This window comes from Acomys russatus, chromosome 10 (genome assembly GCF_903995435.1).
Source record: "Acomys russatus chromosome 10, mAcoRus1.1, whole genome shotgun sequence".
NCBI lineage: Eukaryota > Metazoa > Chordata > Mammalia > Rodentia > Muridae > Acomys > Acomys russatus.
Genome location: NC_067146.1, coordinates 7,716,292 through 7,735,459, shown reverse-complemented (window position 1 = coordinate 7,735,459; position 19,168 = coordinate 7,716,292). Strand labels below are relative to the sequence as shown.

The 19,168-nt window shown below is 43.9% G+C and overlaps 1 protein-coding gene across 1 annotated transcript in view; it reads left to right on the top strand.

Annotated features, from left to right (window-relative positions):
- The first annotated feature begins 1,303 nt into the window (after positions 1–1,303).
- Positions 1,304–19,168, top strand: part of Cald1 (caldesmon 1) — a 94,678-nt gene continuing 76,813 nt past the window's right edge. The window contains exon 1 of the mRNA XM_051151754.1: positions 1,304–1,388. Coding sequence (XP_051007711.1) covers positions 1,318–1,388 — 71 coding nt within the window. The 5' untranslated portion in view covers positions 1,304–1,317. The remainder of the gene's footprint in view (positions 1,389–19,168) is intronic.

The following is a 19,168-nucleotide window of genomic DNA, read 5'->3' as shown; positions in this document are numbered from 1 at the left end:
ACAAAACAAATTGAGGTTAAAAAAAAAAAAAAACTTCCAGTAAAAACCCAAATCCAAGTTTCTAAAGACTCACGAATAGTTTAATACCATAGAGGATGCAGAAAACTCAAAGAATAACATTGTGTGTTTGTTTTTGTTGGCTGAGATTTGATTTTTGTTTTTATGAAAATTATAAAAGTGGTAAGGGCAAAAAAACTTCTTTACCAACTTATTTCAGATTTTTTTTTCTTTCTGAAATTGTTTCCAAGCAAAGATGTCATCCTGGGATGGATCTGGGGTTTCCTCACACCAGTTTTCTTGCTCAGGAAAAATAGCTCAACCTAGCTACATAGAAGGTGCTGGAAAATATTTTTGCGATGTGAGTGCAGCCGAGCGCCTAGGAATCCAGAGGAAGTGGAGGCCTCCCGCTCCACAGAGGAAGCGATCTTCCAGCGGGCCTTAAATGCCAGATTCCAGGCTAGTTTAACCAACCACTGACAGCTCTGTAAACAAAGCGGGGCCAGGAGCCAGCTTCCCCTTTCCGGGGAGTCATTTTGGGTTTGGGGGATGAGGGAGATTCTGGACCACTTGACTGCATGGCACAGAGACCCAAGGGGAGCAGGCTCAGCATCTGAAGAGCTAGCAGTTCTTTCCAGAACCAAAGGCATCTCAGAGGAGGTAGGAAAGGGTAAAATGGTTGGGTTACATCTCGAGAGGACTGCATTTTTTTTGAGCTCTGAAGACAGCTGGATCACAATTTAGCTGCCTTCTAAAAGCGCTGCTTCCTGGAGCTATTTTTTTTCTCTCCCATGCATATTTCAAAACAAACCAAAACACAGTGCTAACTAGCTTTCAGAATATGCAGATGGTGCCTGCCTGCAGCGTTGTTGGATTTCTCTTTTACTTTGTCAACTCCCCACATATTTTTCTTTTCTTGCCAGTTTTCTTTCCCTTCTAATTTCCCCTCCTGCTTTTCTCTCTGTTCGGTTTGTGTTTGTCTGGAGTTCAGCAAGGGACAGAGGACAAGTTCTCTCCAGAGCTCTGAAGTCCTTCATCAACATTTTTTATCTCTTGAGATTCTTTCCTACTTATTAAATATAATCTTGGACTCTTGCTTATCTTTAATAGTTTTAAGGATGAGGGTGAACTTAGATTGAGACAGAAATTAACCCCTGGCTGGCTGCCTTACCAGTATTCTAAGGTATTTGTCTTAAAAGAAAAGATCAAAGGCAGACATGGGAGGGCTGAGACAGGGCTGCTGACACACTGGTGACCCTGACTCCACCTCTTTCCTCACATCCAGGTATCATCTGGGCTCCCTAACCCGAAAACCCCACAATGGATGATTTTGAACGCCGCAGAGAACTCAGGAGGCAAAAGCGGGAGGAGATGCGGCTGGAAGCAGAGAGGTAAGGGTCCAGGCTGGCGGACGCTGGCAGAAGCTGGTGTTCTCAGCCTTGCAGATTGCCCATCACAGTGACTGTACACGCTCTGCAGGGCCAACTGTGACCATAGTGCACATCAAGCTAGTCGTGAAAATAGCCATGGATGCAAAGTATTTTCCTGCTAAAAGGCTAAAGTTTGCATTTTTAAAAAGAATGTAAAGAAATTTCAAGAAAAAGGGAGATTGGAGAAGAGTCAAATAATTGCATTTTTTTTAAACCAAAGTTGTGAACTGTAGAATTTGTCATGGTAAAAGGTAATGCATGAAAGGCTTAAAATCACTAATAATGCAGTTTAGCTAGCCCCACATGAGTCTTATTTCAGATTTTATTCTTAGCAGAAAAGCACCCACGCCTGGCCACCTGCACCAAGAACAGCAGTACTGATGTCGCTGGAGAGGGCCTGGGTGCTGGGTGCTGGGGAGGGACTGGGTGCTGGGTGCTGGGGAGGGCCTGGGTGCTGGGTGCAGCTGGAAGCTGCCACATGTGTGAGGTCTCCGAGGTGCTGAGTTAGAGAGCAGGTTGGAACCATGACGCATTGACCTGTGACACAGAGGGTGGATATGTGTACCTTAACATTCAGGCCTCAGACCAAGGGACAGTGGCATCTAAAGCGCCTTAGAGAAAACTGTTCCGTGGTTTTGCGTGACAGTAATTCCAGTGCACAGATGTAAAGTGTGGCAGGGGGGTGGGGGTGGAGGTGCGGGGTGGGGTGGGGTTAGTGACCCCATCACAGCCTTGCAATACAAAACTAAAAACATAAACTTGTGACAAAAAAGTACCGGGGGCTAATGCTCTACTGTTCTACTCCTGTGTGACTAATGCAAAAGACAGTGGAAAGCCTTGGATGAGCCTGGCCATTGGTGGGAGGTCTACGCGTGTACTCACTGTAACTAAGGATCACACCACAGCTCTGCCACTTAGGAGCCACTTGACTCTGAGTAAATGACCTCTCTCTAAGTCGCAGTTGTCCTATACAAAATCAGCATAACAGCCGCACAGCTTCTGTGGTTGTCACAGAGATTCGTAAGCTTTGTAAGTGGCCTGACCCTGTAGCTGGCACATAGAATGCATAACTAATAGCTATCATCATCATTACTAATGATATTCTTCGCTGTCTACCCTAGTTAAGTAATAAACAACAGCTCTATAGCGGGAACTAAATATCAATGCCAAGAGAAGGAAAGACAGTCATGACCCTGAGGTGAAACCAGTCACAGAAAGGTTTTGCAGAGAGCAGTAAGCCATGGAAGAAGTAAGCTGACTAAAACAGAAGGGATATGATTTAAAAATGGGGGAGGGGACAGTGTTAATGTGTCCAGCACACAAGATGTAGCTATCCAAATTTAAAATAATAGTTAATAAATAAAAGTTCAAAGCACACAAAACTAAGGAAATAGCAAAAGGACCAGTGGTTGCCAGGAGCTGGAGAGGGGGTGAGGTGGGGGAGCACAAAGGTAGAGCATGCATTTTAGGCCAGCGAGAAGCCATCTATGAGAAAGTGTGCTTTAGCTTAGTGCAAATTATGACGCATGGATGTAGCTATGTCTTCCACTGTACCAAGTACAACACTGTGTGTGTGATGCTGACGATGGCAGGAGACAAGAAGAATATGGCAACTCTGTCATTTCCTCTTAACTTTGCTGTGAACCTAAAATTACCATGAGAGATACAGTTTATCAAGAGAAAAAAAGTGGGGTGGGTCAAGGGAGGCCAACCAGATGAGAAAAGGAGACAAGCAAAGCTCAGGGGGAAAGGGTCTGGTGCAGGGAGGCTGTGGAGAGCTTGAGAGAAAGATCTTGAGCACCTTAGGACCTTACAGTAGAGGGGATATGATAAAATAGAGCTGTATGGGATGAGAGGATGAAGGTCAAAGTTGGGTACAGTGGACTGAGAGATAGAGACGCCGCTAGAGTTGGTGCCAAGCACAGGGTCATGAAAGTCTGAATCAGAGCAGTGACCCGGAGGAAAAAGGTCCCAGTGGCAATTAGCAAGCCTGTCAGGGGAGGGTAAGCTAAAAAAAAAAAGTCTGAAGACTTCATGTTCCAGTTTTGAATGACAGTAGAGTAAATTAGCCTGAAATAGAGCTGTTCCAAGGGTCAGAGCTACAGATGCATTCACCCGTTCCCAACACACTTTCTATCAGGCATTGTCAAGAAAAGTCTTTGTCCTGTCCCCAGCGGGGAAAGGTGAGAAGGCTCCATTCTTTGTGGTCATGGGCATGGTGCCGAATTTCAGGTGGAAACCACGTCAACATGGGTTCCCCCCCCCCAGATGTTTGAAGATAGGAAACTTGGATTTTTATTTAGAAAGAAGAGAAAAATCTTAGAAGAAAGGTCCATTGGGTCAAACCCACTGTTGAGGCAATAAAAAGATAGAAGTCATAAGCCCCTCCCACAAAGCCAGTATGAAAGAGTAAGAGGTCATAAAGGCATAATGGAAACTAACACAGAAAGCAAACTAGCAGAGAGAGGGCCGAAGGGGCCCAGGGAAGGACCAGACCTGTCGTCCAGTAGACGACAAGGGCGTGCAGGCACCATCCAGACAGGAGGGGGCGCTCTGCCTAACACAGTGCTACTGGCCTAGGGGTCCCCTGGGCTCCTGGGGCTCTCTCTTTACCCAACTAATGTCTACTAAGAACCATCCAAGTCGCAGTGTGGAGAAAAGGTGCCGATCAACAGGAAGACACTTGTGTCTGTCGAAGGAAAACAAGAGTGTGGAAAACTGACGCGTGGTGGATGAAAGTTGGGGCTAGCAGCACTGGGGACGAAAGAAAGAGCAGAAAGCGAGCATCACGGTGTGGATGGAGCTCTTGAGCTTCTTTGCTCACCGCATGGACGGGCAGTGAAGGAACAGGTGAGAAGAGTGCGAGAGCATCGCACGGTGGTGGACGCCGGAGTGGGCTTCACCGTCTCTTACAGCCAGAGCTCTACCTGCGAACTGACCACGCAGTTGCTTCGGTCAGTCTGTCCAAGGTTGGTGGTGATGTCGTGTGAACAAGGGTTTTATCTTCTGTCCACGCCAGGTGTAGAAAGCCTGGGCACTAAAACCAGTTCCCTTAATAATGTAAAACAAATATAGACAGGTTGATCCAGACACTGTTCGGGCAGCATGTCTGCCCACATTTCTGCTTGTGCTTCACCATGGCTTTTATGTTTTCACTGAATTTACCTCTTCATGTTCCAAGGCGGAGCTGTACAGCTCTGCCCTGCTGGAGTCTGGTCAAGCCTTTCAGCGTGTGGTGGCATCTAATCATCTACAGCGGCCATGAAAGTTCTAGCTTCCATGGGCAAGTGCAGGGTGTGTCCAGGAAACAGATGGCTGAACCAGAAATCCCGGGCTATCTAAAATCTTAGTTCAGATCTGAGGACAAAGGGCAAGTGAGACCCCAGGCTAGCCCCTTCCTCTTCCTTTACGTCCAGTTCTTGACATCCTCTTGTCACAGGAATGGTGTTTTCTCACGGGAATGAGAGGTCATTTCCTCTTGCCTTTCGTATTGTCTGCTTCTGTTTGCAATCGGTGTTGCTTGATTTGAAATCAAATAAGTAATACAGAATCTCACACTTTAAAAAAAAAAAAAGGAATTCTAAGACCCTGCATTATGTACTGAGGGCCAGGCTGGGGACAACGAAACTTCCCACTGGATTTGGAGAACAAAAATTATTCATTCCAGGTTTTGAATGGCAGCAGAGTAAATTACCCTAAAATAGAGTTGTTCCAAAGGTCAGGGATGCATTTATCCGTTCCCAACACATTTTTATCTGGCATCTCTTTTGTTCTAAGCTCTGTTTGGGGCACTGAGGGGAGGATGCACAGCGGAATGCGGACCTAGGAAGAGCGTGGTCGTGCTTTTCAACCTGTGTGAACTCAGCAATAATTCTTATAACCCCAAACACAGAATGTACTCCATATTGATTTGCTCACTGAAAATAGCACATGAACTTTGAATACCTTACCCGCAACTCCTATAGAGAAAGTAACATCACACAACAAAAGAGTCTACTGTTTTTCCTTACCCACTAAGACTTTCCTAATAAAATATCTTGTTTTGGTTAAGTTTTACTGACTTCGGTTAGAAGATATAATTCTGATTTTTAGTGTTCAATAATTAAAAACGTGTATTCTCATCAAATGTCATAACCACAAGTTAAACTGAGCCAGATTCCTAGGCATTTTATTCCTCAGGAAGAGACTTTTAAAATGATCATTTTACAAGCTAGTTGCAAGGCTGCACAGATGGCTAAGCACTCATGGCTTGATCACGAGGACTGGAATTTTGTTCCCAGCACCCATGTCTAGCAGGTTACCAAAGCCCATAGCTCCAGCTCCGAGGGATCTGACGCCCTCTTCTGGCCTCTGTGGTACCCACACGTATATACACATATCCCCACGTGCAGACAGACACACACAGAAGATCTGACGCCCTCTTCTGGCCTCTGTGGTACCCGCACGTATATGTACACATCCCCACATGCAGACATATGCATACTGAAGCACACATGCATAAATAAAATAAAATTTAAGTAAATTAAAAGCTAGCAGTATACTTGGTGCCATGTTGTCTGTCTTTTACATGGATTGGAGTGCCCTCCCTGTGCCATGGTGCCCTGAGACTCTGTCATACACACACCTTTGATATACTCAGATTTTCCTGTAACCTGGAGTCTAAACTGAGTTTATGGGAAACATCCTTCTCTCTGTCTCACCCGTAACTCTGTGGACCATTTTTTTTTTTTTCCTGGTAGCATGGCTCTTGCACTTCATTTGGCTTTCTCACTCTAACTTTTTGTGACGATGCCTTCAGATTTTCTAGAAAGGAGACACATCATTCAGTATATAGGCCCTTAATCCCAAATACCTGGGATGCTGAAGCAGGAACACTGTGAGTTCAAAGCCAGCTTGGGCAACTTAGTCATATCCTGCTTCAAAATAAAAGTAAAAAGAAGAATGGGTATGCTCCTTGAGGGTAGAATACTTGACCAGCATACTCAAGGCTCAAGGTTCAATCCCCAGCACCATAAAAATAGGTATATAGATAGATAGATAGATAGATAGATAGATAGATAGATAGATGATAGATGATAGATATAGATAAACAGATAGATAGTAAGATAAATAGACAGATAGATGATAGATGAAATATTATAATTTAATAACTACATGTATACATATAGAACGAATGTTTATAAAAGGCAAGGCTCCACCCAGAAGTGTAGAGACCAACAGTTGCCTGTAGGGACACTGTGCCAAGAGTCATGAAGCTCGTGTCGTAGGTGAATTAGAGAGATCTTGACAAAAGCAGAAGAAAGGCATTTTGGTTGGCAGAAGGGAATCTGTGTACAACCAAAGAGAATCCTTTTTTAAATTTTTTATTTAAGTAGTTTATTCAGATTACACCTCAATTGTTATCCCCTCACTTGTATCTTCCCATTCCCCCCTCCCTCCTTCCTTCACCCTATTCCCCTCCCCTAGGTCTGTGACAGAAGGGGACCTCTTCCCCCACCGTATGGTCACAGCCTATCAGTCTCACCCTAGTAGTCTGCTTACCCTTCCTCTGGGTGCCACCAGGCCTCCCCACCAAGGGGAAGTGGCAGAGAGAATTCTTAATGCATTGTTTCTAAGCAAAAGACATTTGTATACATTTCAACTTTAATTACTTTTCAGTTAGTGACCTATTTGAACAAAGAAATGAGTAAATAAATAAACATTTGCTTCTGCTGCTTTTATTCTCCACTAGCCCCATGGGAATAGAAAGTTCCCAGATCTATTCTGCTTCTCTGTCTGTCTCAGGGTTTTACTTCACACACACACACACACACACACACACACACACACACACACATACGTGCACATGCTAGAATACACACAAACGCATGTGCACACACACTCCTGCACACACTCGTGCACATACACTCATGCACACACATGCGTGCTAGAATACATGTACACACATGCACATGCACACACATGCACGTGCATGCACACACACACACACACATGCACACACTCATCTGGCAGCTCTGCCTTTCTCAGGGCACATTGCTTCTCATCACAAAACTGGAGCCACCTGCTTCTGTGTCACTTTTTTTTTTTTTTTCATCTTCTTGGATTTTCTATGCTAACTGTGGGTGGACAGGCATTCATATCACGGGGGACTGCATACATCAGGGGAGGGTATATCCATTTTTCAGAGCCAATTTTCCCAGTCTAGTACAGAGAAGCTCTAGGCCTTTAAAATGTAGCCAGCAATACAGAGTAATGATCACACAGCGGTAGACATATCTGAGAGGCAGAGGTAGATATAAACACAGGTGTATAGACAAATGTGTATGTTCTAAATCAGCAGCTTTAGGGGTCAAAAATCCTTTCACAGGGGTCACATATCAGATATCCTGCATAGCAAATATTTACGTTACAATTCATAACAGTAGCAAAATTGCAGTTATGAAGTAACAACGAAATATTTTCATGGCTGGGGGTCACCACAGCACAAGGGGCTGTATTAAAGGGTCACAGTGGTGGGGAGGCTGAGAACCACTGCTCTGTATAAATGAAGGACCACCAAAGAGGCATCGTGATCAAAGATGGTAACCTAAGCAGTTGTGCTCGTGGACTTGGGCGTCAGGACCTGTGGTCTCCATCCTAGGTCTGTCCCTAACCGGCCGCTCACTGTTTAGGTGACCAGTCTGTCAGGTTTTCTGCTTGCCCTCGTGTAAAATGAGGGTTATGAAAGTGTCCACATCATAGCTTTCTATACGATGAGAAGAGGGAATAAATCAATACAGTGCTTACCATTTTATATGACTACTAACTGCTATTAGTTAATTTGAGTCTCTGCAACACACAATAAAAACGTTAAAACTGTGATTTTTTTTTTCAGTTGCTACTTTATTTTGTACATCTCAGAGAATGCAAGCACCTGGAACTAGAAAGCTAGAATTTGCTATTTTGGGAAGCACCATGAGTGGGTGGGTGTGCCGGGCGACGAGGTTCCATCCCACAGGCACAGGAACAGGAGTTGAAATGAGCCGCTCTCTCCCATTGTCAGACAGGATTCTGTGTCTCCCGAAACGCAACCTGCAGTGATGCATTTGTCTGTGAGGAGCTCATCAGTGGCCACGCCTGGTCCATGGCGGGCTTCCTTCCCACCAAGCAGAGAGCAAATGCTCTCACTCTTCAAGTCCTGAGCTCCCCCATGCTCCCCGGCACGCGCTGTCCACACCCTGCAGCAGATCCTCTCCCATGAGAAGAAAGGCCTCTATTGTAGAATCGTTATCAGATTCTGAGGCTCAGACACATAAATAAAGGGAGAGAAAACATGCTAGCTGTTTTCATCATTCATACATTTTTTATGGGCTTCTGAAATACCCCAATGATTAGACATTTGAAAGTAAATATTTTTACTGCTCTGGAAAAACAGGCAAGTTTTAAAAATCCATTTGATCCACAAAAATCCCCTTCTAGAACTGCATCACTGATGTCCCCCCCCCCCATGATGTAACAACAAGGCCAACCGACAGTTAAACTCCAGACAAGGACACGTGAAAACACTTACTCAGAATGCTTACATCATGACCTTGAGTCTCAAGTACAAGTCTTTAAAAATACATTTTAAAATGTCTGAGCAGAACATTAATTTCCATTAGGAGGTTAAATGAAACATTCTTTTGAAACTGTATAAATCATTAACATACTTACATTTGCCCAAAAAGTTCTTTTTAGAAGATTGATTACTCCAGAAAGAAGGAAAAAAGAAAAAAAAGAAAAAAAAAGAAAAAAAAAAAAAAAAGAAAAAAAGAAAAAGAAAAGAAAGAAAGAAAGAAAAGAAAAGGAAGGGGGCCCAGCCTTTGGTATTGAATTTTGTTTCTGTATTTTAAATTAAAGTTCTTTTAATAATTATTTTGGAGGCTATTTAAAAAACACTTCCATGGAGTTTTATGCAAATGTTTTAAGATTTCTTTTTATCTGTGTGGTGTGTCTGCGTGTGTATGGCACATGTGTGTTGAGGGAGGGAGTGCCCTCAGAGGCCAGAAGAGTATGTTGGGTCCCCTAAAGCTGGAGTTACAAAACGTTGTGAGCCACCCAACTAGCTTTCTGGGGAAAAAAAATTTAAGTCCTCCAGGAGAGCCATCTCAACCGTGGAATCCTCTCTCCAGGCCCCTTGTATGCACATTTAAAACTGTTTAGTTTCAGTACAACTGGGTGTAGGGAAATGGACAAAAGTAGATAATTTCCAGTCACTGTGACTTGCGTGTGAACTATCCGCTTCAGGCTCGTGCCTTTGAACTTAGTCGGTGGGTGGAGGAGGGTGGGGGTTGGGATCACTGTTTGGAGGGCGCTGTGGGGCTTTGCTGGCAGAAGCAAGGATGTAGAACAGAGCTTGAGAGTCACTGGCCAGCTCCACGCCTCTCTGCTTCCTGACCCCATGCGATGAGCAGGCAGCCTGACACTCCCAGGCCCACACAGGTAAGATCTGGCTCTGCTCTTGCACCTTTCCTGACGTGAAGGCTTGAGTTCCCTAAACCATGAGCCGAATCCCCTCCCTCCATTCTCCCCTCTCCCTTTTCTAGACTGAAGACAGTATCTTTACCCCCGCCAATTTCTAAGTAAAGTAACCTGTCAGTGAAGAACGCCACTGACTTTCTCAGCCTGTGTCCAGCATCAGAAGAGAGTCTCAGCCACATCGCTCACAAAGGCCTGCACTGACTTGCCGATCATTTGCTATAGGGGAGTGTCACAATTCCATTAGGGACCCAGGGTTACCTGGGGACTCTGACAACTCGCGGGACCCGCGATACTAATACACTAGCCATCACACTGCTCAGAAAGTCATTTTAAAAATTCAGTCAGAACAAATTGCTCTGAAGTGGAAATAGGCATCAGCCAGAAATATCATTTAATTTTGTAAAAGAAGTGGATGGTATTTATAATCACCCATGTATTAGGCTCTGAGTCATGGACTTCAGAGACATTATCTTCACTCATTATCAAAGCAACCCTAGACTCCATGGATCTGAAAATTCAAGCAACATTTCCACTTCATTCGTCAGGGGGTGCAGTTCTACCTGCCCGCCCCAAATTTTAAAACCCTTCTATAACAAACATGGTGGTGGGGGATTCTTCATGTTCTGACTGGTTATCATAGCTAAAGGTCCATTACCTCTCCATCACTGGCAAATGATTTTACAAGACGGGGGAAGTCACTCAAGACACGTAGGTGCTAACAAGCCGAGCAAACTGTTCTTCATGGTCTCTTGGATAAATTGCTTACCTGTATAGATGCAGTTGTTGTCTTTGTTGCCCACTGCCAAAAGCTCTCCAATTTATTACCATTTCACAGAAAATAGAAACAGAGGAGATAAGTTTTCTTCTCTCAAACTAACCAAGGCTCTTGGCTGACTCCAACAAGAACTCCACTGACTCTTTCCTCAGCTTGCCTGAGATCGCCTACAGAACAGACACTTAGCCACATCGCTCACCAAGGCATCAGGCCTGCAGACATGGACTCGCAGGCCATATGTTACAGAGGAGTACTATCATTTCGTGAGGGACCACAGATGACTCAGAGACTGCCAAAGTCTATGGACCTTGCTCCAAAAATAATGTGTCTATGCACCCACAAATCATGGCCGCTTACTTTCCATGGTACTGCAGACTGCTGCCCATAGACCTCTGGTCCCATCAACCAAGGCCAAGAATCTATGATCTAGGGAGTTTTTGTCAACTTCATTTTACACACGAAAAAGCTCAAGTTTAAGGAGACTGAGCCCCTAAAAATCTCACCTCTGTAAGCAGCGGTAGAGCCTGATAGATGATGGCACCCCAACTTTTCAGTCTGTAAAAGGGTGTTGCTCAGGACAATGGAGAGTACTTTGAGAAAGAATTTACATTAATTTATTTCATACCTAACAACAACTTATCGATAACATTTCTAAAATAAAAGATATTAGATCATATCATAATGAGGAAAAATAAATAAAATTAAGGCACTGGATAAAAGGCTCAATGGTTAGGAGTCCTTGGTTCAGTTCCCAGAGTGCACATAACTGGTGGGATCCATAACACCAGTTCCAGAGGGTATGATGCCTTCTTCTGGCCTCCACGGGCATTCATGCGGTGCTCATGGACAAGCATGCACCACACACACACACACACACACACACACACACACACACACACACACGTGCATGCGCACGGATAAAGACAGTAAGAGGACAGGCCAAATGGGAGCAGCAAGCCACTAGAAACTGGATATCAAGAAAAGGTAAAAGAAACAATTTGAGGGTGGAACTCTCTTTTCACCAATTTCAAAGTCTGTTGCTTATATGATCTTTCTTAAACAGACCTTGATTATAGAACTACATTGTCAGAACTCTCCACACTTACCAGTTTCACAGTGACAAGTCAAACACACCAAGGGGCTTGTCTCTCTAAATATGCAAAAGCTAAGCGCTAATCGGATTCCTCACCAATAAATTTATCTTTCGCCTATGTTGTTACTGTCTTTGGAGGAGGAGGGCAGAGCTAGGGTGGGATGGAAACAGATGCCATCCAGAGAGGAGGAATAAAACTACATAGACCCAGGTTCAAATCCCCAGAAGGTTACCAAGTGTAAGTCCACTCAGCCTCCATGGCCCCATGTTATCACCTGGAGAACAGCTTCCTAGAGTAGTTTTCTGCCACGGTGTGATGGAGATAATGATGCCCCTGACATAGAGTTCCTGAAAAATGGTTAGTGCACAGTCAGCATTTACTGTTGTTGCTGTTTTCTCCATACACTAAATTAACATCTTCCAAGGAAGCTCAGCCAATTGTCAGTTACCCTCTGGAGTATTGCTTAGCCAGGCGCTGTCCCTATGCTGTTAGCCTGGTATCTAATTGCTGCTTGTATAGTATGTAGACCATGCTAATAATGAATGTGTGTGTGTGATTTTTATAAAATAAATTTGAACCGCTTAATTCCAAAGAACTATTTTTACCTATTTTAACCATGAAAAGGTAGGCATACACAAAGTAATACAATATACTACAGCTAGAAGGGCTCTAACCCATTGTACTGCACACCCCTCCAAACTCATACTCTCTCCTTAGAGTTAGCATATTCGCAATGCTACTGAGTCTCCTGAATGGATTCTTCAGGACCCTGCCTTCCTTTGGCTGCTTCGCTCAGGTAGGTAATCAGAGTCCTGAATAACCCATTAAGTTAAAGCAACATTCTGAATGAGGTCACTTGACTTAAGTTATGGCATTGAGAGAGATTGCCTCTAGATGAGCGGTTCTCAACCTATGTGGGACATAACCCCTTTGGGGGCCAAATGACCCATTCACAGGGGCCCTCTAAGACCATTGGAAAACACAAATATTTACATTATGATTCATAACAGTAGCAGAATTACGATTATGAAGCAGCAATGAAAAATATTGTGGCTGGGAGCCACAACAACACGGGGAACTGTATTAAAAGGTTGCAGCATCAGGAAGGTTGAGAACTGCTGGTCCAGACTCTCAGGTGAAGATGTTAGTGACTGCCCACTTGCTTGAGAGGGCTCTGAGATTTCTAAATGCACAGGATCAAGGGATTTATATGTGGTTTCCTGCTAGGAACATGAGTGAAATATTCAGTCTTATGAACAAAGAATTTTCATCTAAAGGGAGAGAAAAATGTAATGAAAACCATCAAGTTCTTAGATCAAGTCTATCTCTTTGAATTTTATCACCGACCAGTAGATCTGAGAGATCTACATTTGTGACTGTCGTTTGGCCAGCCGGAAATAGCAGGAAGGAATGAGTGTAGAATATTCCAGAATGTTCATCAAGGGAACTCTCCCTCAGTAGCTTGGGAGTGTTCTAGGGAGGTTCTTCACCTTATCATCTCGGTGGAGGTCCAGAACAGCGCTGCAAGACAATACCCTGAGGCTCGAAACCCTGGTGAGCTGGAAGGGCGCAGCTGTGGGAGTGGATCCCAGTCATCTGGGAAGAAGGTGAAGGAGCCATGAGGATGCTTTGTGCGTTAACAGCAGATCCTGGCTCCTGCTTGCTGTGCTCTTTGGCAGCCTTGGGGACACGTTTTAGCTTGTCATAACTCTGCACTAATTCAGACACTTCTGGTTTCAAATCCTGAATTATTTGTGGCAGGGCTGTAGAAAAGCATAGCTTGGAACTATATACAAGCAAAGGATTTGATGAACATGTGAAATGCGTAAGCTATGTTCCAAGGCTTCGTTTTTAAACGTTGGAGAGCACAACCTTGTAAATGTTTTTTTTAATGACTTTAGAAAAATTCACTTGTATCAGAAAGCTATCTTTCTGATCAGAAGTCATTTTTCCTTTGCTTGTTTCTTCCAATGCTTCTGTGAAGTCTGCTGAGAGTCACCAGGTATGCTCGCATATCTTTCAAGTATGCAAACATATTTCAAGTATTTCCGTTAAAATGTCTTGTCATTTATAGTGGCTTCCTTCTTCCAGTTAGTCTAGATTACTGAGATCTCTGCTACTACATTTAAGGTTAGTATTGAATGACTAAGTTTAAAATATGAGAGTCTGTTTTCCATGTCCACACCTCCCTACCCTACATAGAGTTCCTTTCTTGGAATAGACATCACTGTAAAGTACACACCAGCCACTATAAATAGCACTGCAAGCCTGTGTATTCAGGAGAGTCTCCAGAGAGGATATTTTAAACCCACACTGTTTAGAATAGGAAAAATTTCTGGTGTTCATATTTTCCGTTATGGGTGACAGGGATTGTCCAATGTCACACATCTTCCCTGGCTCCTGTCTTCCTGTGCCACTTAGAAATCTAACTAGAGGGTTCTAGAAATTTGCTCAATATGTACTTCTGGTTTTGCTATGGGTGCCCTGGGAATTCTGCACACATGTTGTGGCTCTCCAGATGAGACCTCTGAGAACTCCCAGGGTCAGCATCCGCAACTAGGTAACCAAAGAGACCTTTCTTTCTAGAGATGGAAGCTCTCCTGTGGCTGCTTAGAAGAACATGGTCAACCCCATTTTTGATTCCCACAGAAAACTTTGTGCTGTTGGCAAGATTTTCTGGGGGAACACAAGAGACTGATATGGAAAATAACTGAGCAGGACGTGAGTGAGCAACATGAGATGACGGATACCATGCTGGTTCCAAGGCCAGGGGCATCATCAGGGCTAATTACACCGTACCTTTCCCAAGGCGCTATTGGCAACTCCAGTATATGGGAACCTCTGCCCACTCCTTCCTTGAACGGTTCCTCTGTTTCTCTCATCAAAGCTGTTGTGTAAACTTTTATTATTTTTTTAGTGGGGCCCCACTTGGGGATATGCAATGCTTCCTCCTTATTTCTCTTTCTTTGATGAATAAGAAAAAGACTGCTGTCTCTCTCTCTCTCTGTCTCTCTCTGTCTCTCTCTCTCTTTCTCTCTGTCTCTCTCTGTCTCTCTCTTTCAATGGTGGTATAGAGTTGACATAAGCTTTTCATAGCTTTCAACCCTCTTGTCTTACCATGAAAGCTAACCATTCCAGTTACAAGTATTCTTCTCCGAGCCACTATCTGCTGAGTATATCCTGGTTACTTGGGGACTGTCATCACTACAGCGCTCAGTGGCTCCTGAACTGAACAAAATGGTGATTCTTATAAAATTAAAGACTACAACAGGGTGAAAATTTCCTAATCTTTTCTCTCTTAAGCTCCTCAATCACGGGCACCTTGATAGCAATGGTGTCAGCTGAACTAAGAGAGTATAAGGAGCCTGTTTCCCATAGAACTGTCTCTGGTCTTCCGCTTATCAGGTCAGAAATGAATCAACCTTTGCTTGCAATCTCTAAGAAGGGGCTGGAGGTCCAAATTGTTGGCCTCAGCCTTAGGAGGCAACAAACCGAAGAGCAGCCAGTGGCTGTGTATAGCTCTTAGCTTTAAGCATAGACCTCATGTTCTCCAACTCTTTTTTCCTTTTTTAAAAAAATTTATTTTTTTAATTTATTCTTATTACGTCTCAATGGCTAGCCCATCCCTTGTATCCTCCCATTCCTCCCTCCCTCCCATTTTCCCCTTACTCCCCTCCCCTATGACTATGACTGAGGGGGACTTCCTCTGTTCTCTAACTCTTATAAAGAAAGTAACTTTTAGTTACCATACATAACTCAAGCTCCCAGGGATCTGCTGCCCCCTTCTGGCCTCCGTAAATACCTGCACTCATGTATATGCACATACCCACACACAGACACACATGCACACACATAATTAATATGTGTTTGTTTGTTTGTTTTATAATAAAATGACATTTAGGTCAAGAATGAAAGGAAAGGGGGGGTGGATATAGCTTTAGAAGATCTAAGCAATTCTCATGTACACAGTTAGCATCTTTCTTAGGTGGCTGATAAAATGAGGATGTGAAAAAAATACCATCCAAAGTGTAAATGGTACTATATAACCCAGCTATTTTACCCTGGGCTTATACCCAGAGAATTTTATACCCTCTCATAAACATATTTATACCCATTTATTGGTGCTTTGTTTGCTACAGCAGAGAATTAGAATAATCCTAGTTATCCACCTATAGATGAATGGATAGTAAAACTTATACATACAAAGCTCACACTTGTGATCCCAGCACTCAGGGAGGCAGAGGCAGGTGGTTCTCTGTTAAGTTTGAGGCCAGCCTGGTCTACAAAGCAAGTCCAGGACAGCCAAGGCTACACAGAGAAACAGTGTGTCAAGAAACCACACACACACACACACACACATACATGTATATATATACACATATATGCACACACACACAATACAACACTAGTCAGTTCTAAAGAAAAATGAAATCACAAATCTAGGAAATGAATGGACTTAGACTGTTATTTTATAGAGGTCACACAATCTCAGGAAATAAAAACCCTAGGTTCTTCCTCATATGTGGACTCTAGCCAATAATGTATGTTCAAATATAAACAAGTGCACATATGGGCACACAGTAGTGTGAAGGAAAGAGGACAAGAGAGGCTGAATATTATGGGATGAGAATGGACTGAATGTAGGTCATGAATGTGAGTTATGAAAAATGATATTAGGCTAGTTAGGTTTTTGTTCTCACTAACATAGATTTTTCACTTTCAGTGGTGGATAAGTGCACATAAAATATATATTTGAAGGAGAAGTATGGAATCCAATGTAAAACTCCACAACTTCCTCCCTGGCCACTGTTACTATATAAAACTTCACCAAGTTGTGTAGTTTAGGGATTTGTATAGTTAATTCCAGTGTACCCTGGGTCTTTTTCTTTCTTTCTTTCTTTCTTTTTGAGGCAATTTTTTAATAAGAGGGTCTTTGGGGATTTTGGTGGTTTTTTGTTTTTTGCTTTATGTGTAAAGTGTGATACAGGACAGGCCTGCACTGTGCTGAAGAGCCTTGGTGAATCACGCCCAGCGGATTCCTTTCTGTTTAAGTGTGTGGAGAGCTGCAGATTGCATTCTGGTCACTCACTGGCCTTTAAAGGAGACTCATCCATCTCCAGGGCTTCCTTCAGCGCCTCACTGGCCCTCAGGCATTCCAGGTTGAGCTCAGAGAAAAGGCTATCAAACGTCACTCCCCTCCCCTAGAGCTTGTTGCTTCTCAGAGAGCTTAGGACCCAAACACCATTTAATCCTCTTTGTCCCTGAAGTCTGGAATGGAAGAGCAAATTGAAGAGGCTTGAAGCAGTAAGGGTTATGATGATGATGCTCTGGTTTATTTATCTGGCTTGGCTTCCGAGCGGACAGCACCAGTGAAGAAGGCTCCCATGCCTGTCCACACCACTAGAGCCCTGCCCAGGCCTCTTGTAACCAGCAACTCTCAGCCACCTTGAAGGTCCAGACAAGCACTGAGTGACCGATTCCTCCCCTTGGGTCTCATATAACACTTCCAATGCACGCAAAATTATAACTGACGATTTTGCATCTCTTCTGTCACAAAGAAACCTGGGGCAAATGGCTAACTGAGATGCTTATTAAACATATCAAAGTGGACTCTGGTCCCAGCCTCTCTCAGTCTATACTCACAAGTACCCGTTAGAGAGTCATCCTGGCTGGCATACCCTGCACCCTGCCCTCAGCGCCCCCTGTCCCTGAGCTGCACTCCGCCTCCCCCAGCTTGCCTTCCCTATACAACCCAGCCATTCTCATCCTCTTGGTCTTTTTGGTCCTTGGCTCCTTTCTTGTCCCCACTCTTTTCTCTTCCCCCTTGCTTCTAGCCACCCCCTCCTCTCATGGCCTTGGTCAGTCTGCTGGTGGGGTTCAATCTGGACTCTTCCAGATGCCTCGGCCTGTGTGCTCCCTCAAATAGACAATAAACCTCCTCAACCCATACCCAGGAGGGGTCCTATTTTTTTTTCATTCAGTATTCATGTCAGTCCACATGCCAAATAGAAAACAGACCCTAGATCACAAACAACATCTCCCCCAGGCCTGGCACACAACACTGAATGGGTACAAATACTTCTGTCTGTCTTTGTATCTGTGTGTCCAGGCAGAGCATGGTTAGATTTGCTCAGTTACTTAAGGAGGGGCAGACATGTTAGCAACCTTAGGAGTCTCCTTGGAGGGGTAGCCTTCGGGGTCTCTCCTGACATCCCGTCACTCCCAGGTGAGCCTTCTAGCCACTGGATTTGAATTCTCTCTTTTTTCTCTGGACACGTGATGAAATGCGCAGCATTGATCCCCTGGATTATTACGGGGCTCTTGCATCACGTAATTCTGACCATCTCCACTCACTTAGTTGCCCGGTGGGAGGAGCAAGTGATGAGAATAAGGAAGAATCTATTTCCTTGTTTGGCTCTCAGTGTTATCTGCAGCTGGAATGTGCATTGTAAAGTCAGATAATCATCAAATTGTAGGGTTCAGACCCAAGCCTCAGGGGTCCTACAGTGAGCCAACTGCATAATCAAAGCTTCCTCTAATGAAAGAGCAAGCATGTGGTTGGGAGCCGTAAAGTGCTACAGCTAATCCCAGGAGAATGGAAGGGGCAGACGATGAATAACCTCAAGTGAGTATTTACCAACTCCTTTGGAGCAGACAATGTCTAACATGCAAGGTCTAAGCTCTAAATGGTGCATTGTTTTCTAGTGTTGGGTAGTCACGGTGGACTAAGGAAGCGAAGAGAACAGAAGAAAAAAGCAAGACACTAGAACTATAACTTAAAAAAAACAAGTCGTGCAGATTTTATTTTTAGTAAGGAACATCTTTTTTTCTTGTTTTCATAAATAGTTCTGCTCGAACTAAGGGAGAAGGGTGCGTTTAAATTGAGTTTCTTCGTTACAAGTGCACACCTTGCTTAACTTTTTAAACATAAAATCTGTAATTAAAGTTAAGGAGCTAGAACAGCCAGCATTGTGGGCCTGAGAGCACAATCCGAGGAGCCTCAGAATTATGACTGGTGACTTTTAATTTTTGATTCTTGGGTCTGTTGGGAAAGAGTCAGAAGGAAAGACAATTTGAAGGTGCCTTTAGCAGAGTTCTGGATTCTGCAATGCCCCGAAGAATCTCAGATTATTTCAGACCCCTCTACTTTGATATACTTTAGCAAGTTGTATTCAGATTTCACATTGATGGCTCTCAAATACAAAGTAGGTGCATGCTTTAAAAACAAAACAAATCTGGGTGGTGGTGGCGCACTCCTTTAATCGCAGCACTTGGGAGGCAGAGGCAGGTGGATCACTGTGAGTTCGAGGCCAGCCTGGTCTACAAAGCAAGTCCAGGACAGCCAAGGCTACACAGGGAGACTCTGTCTCAAA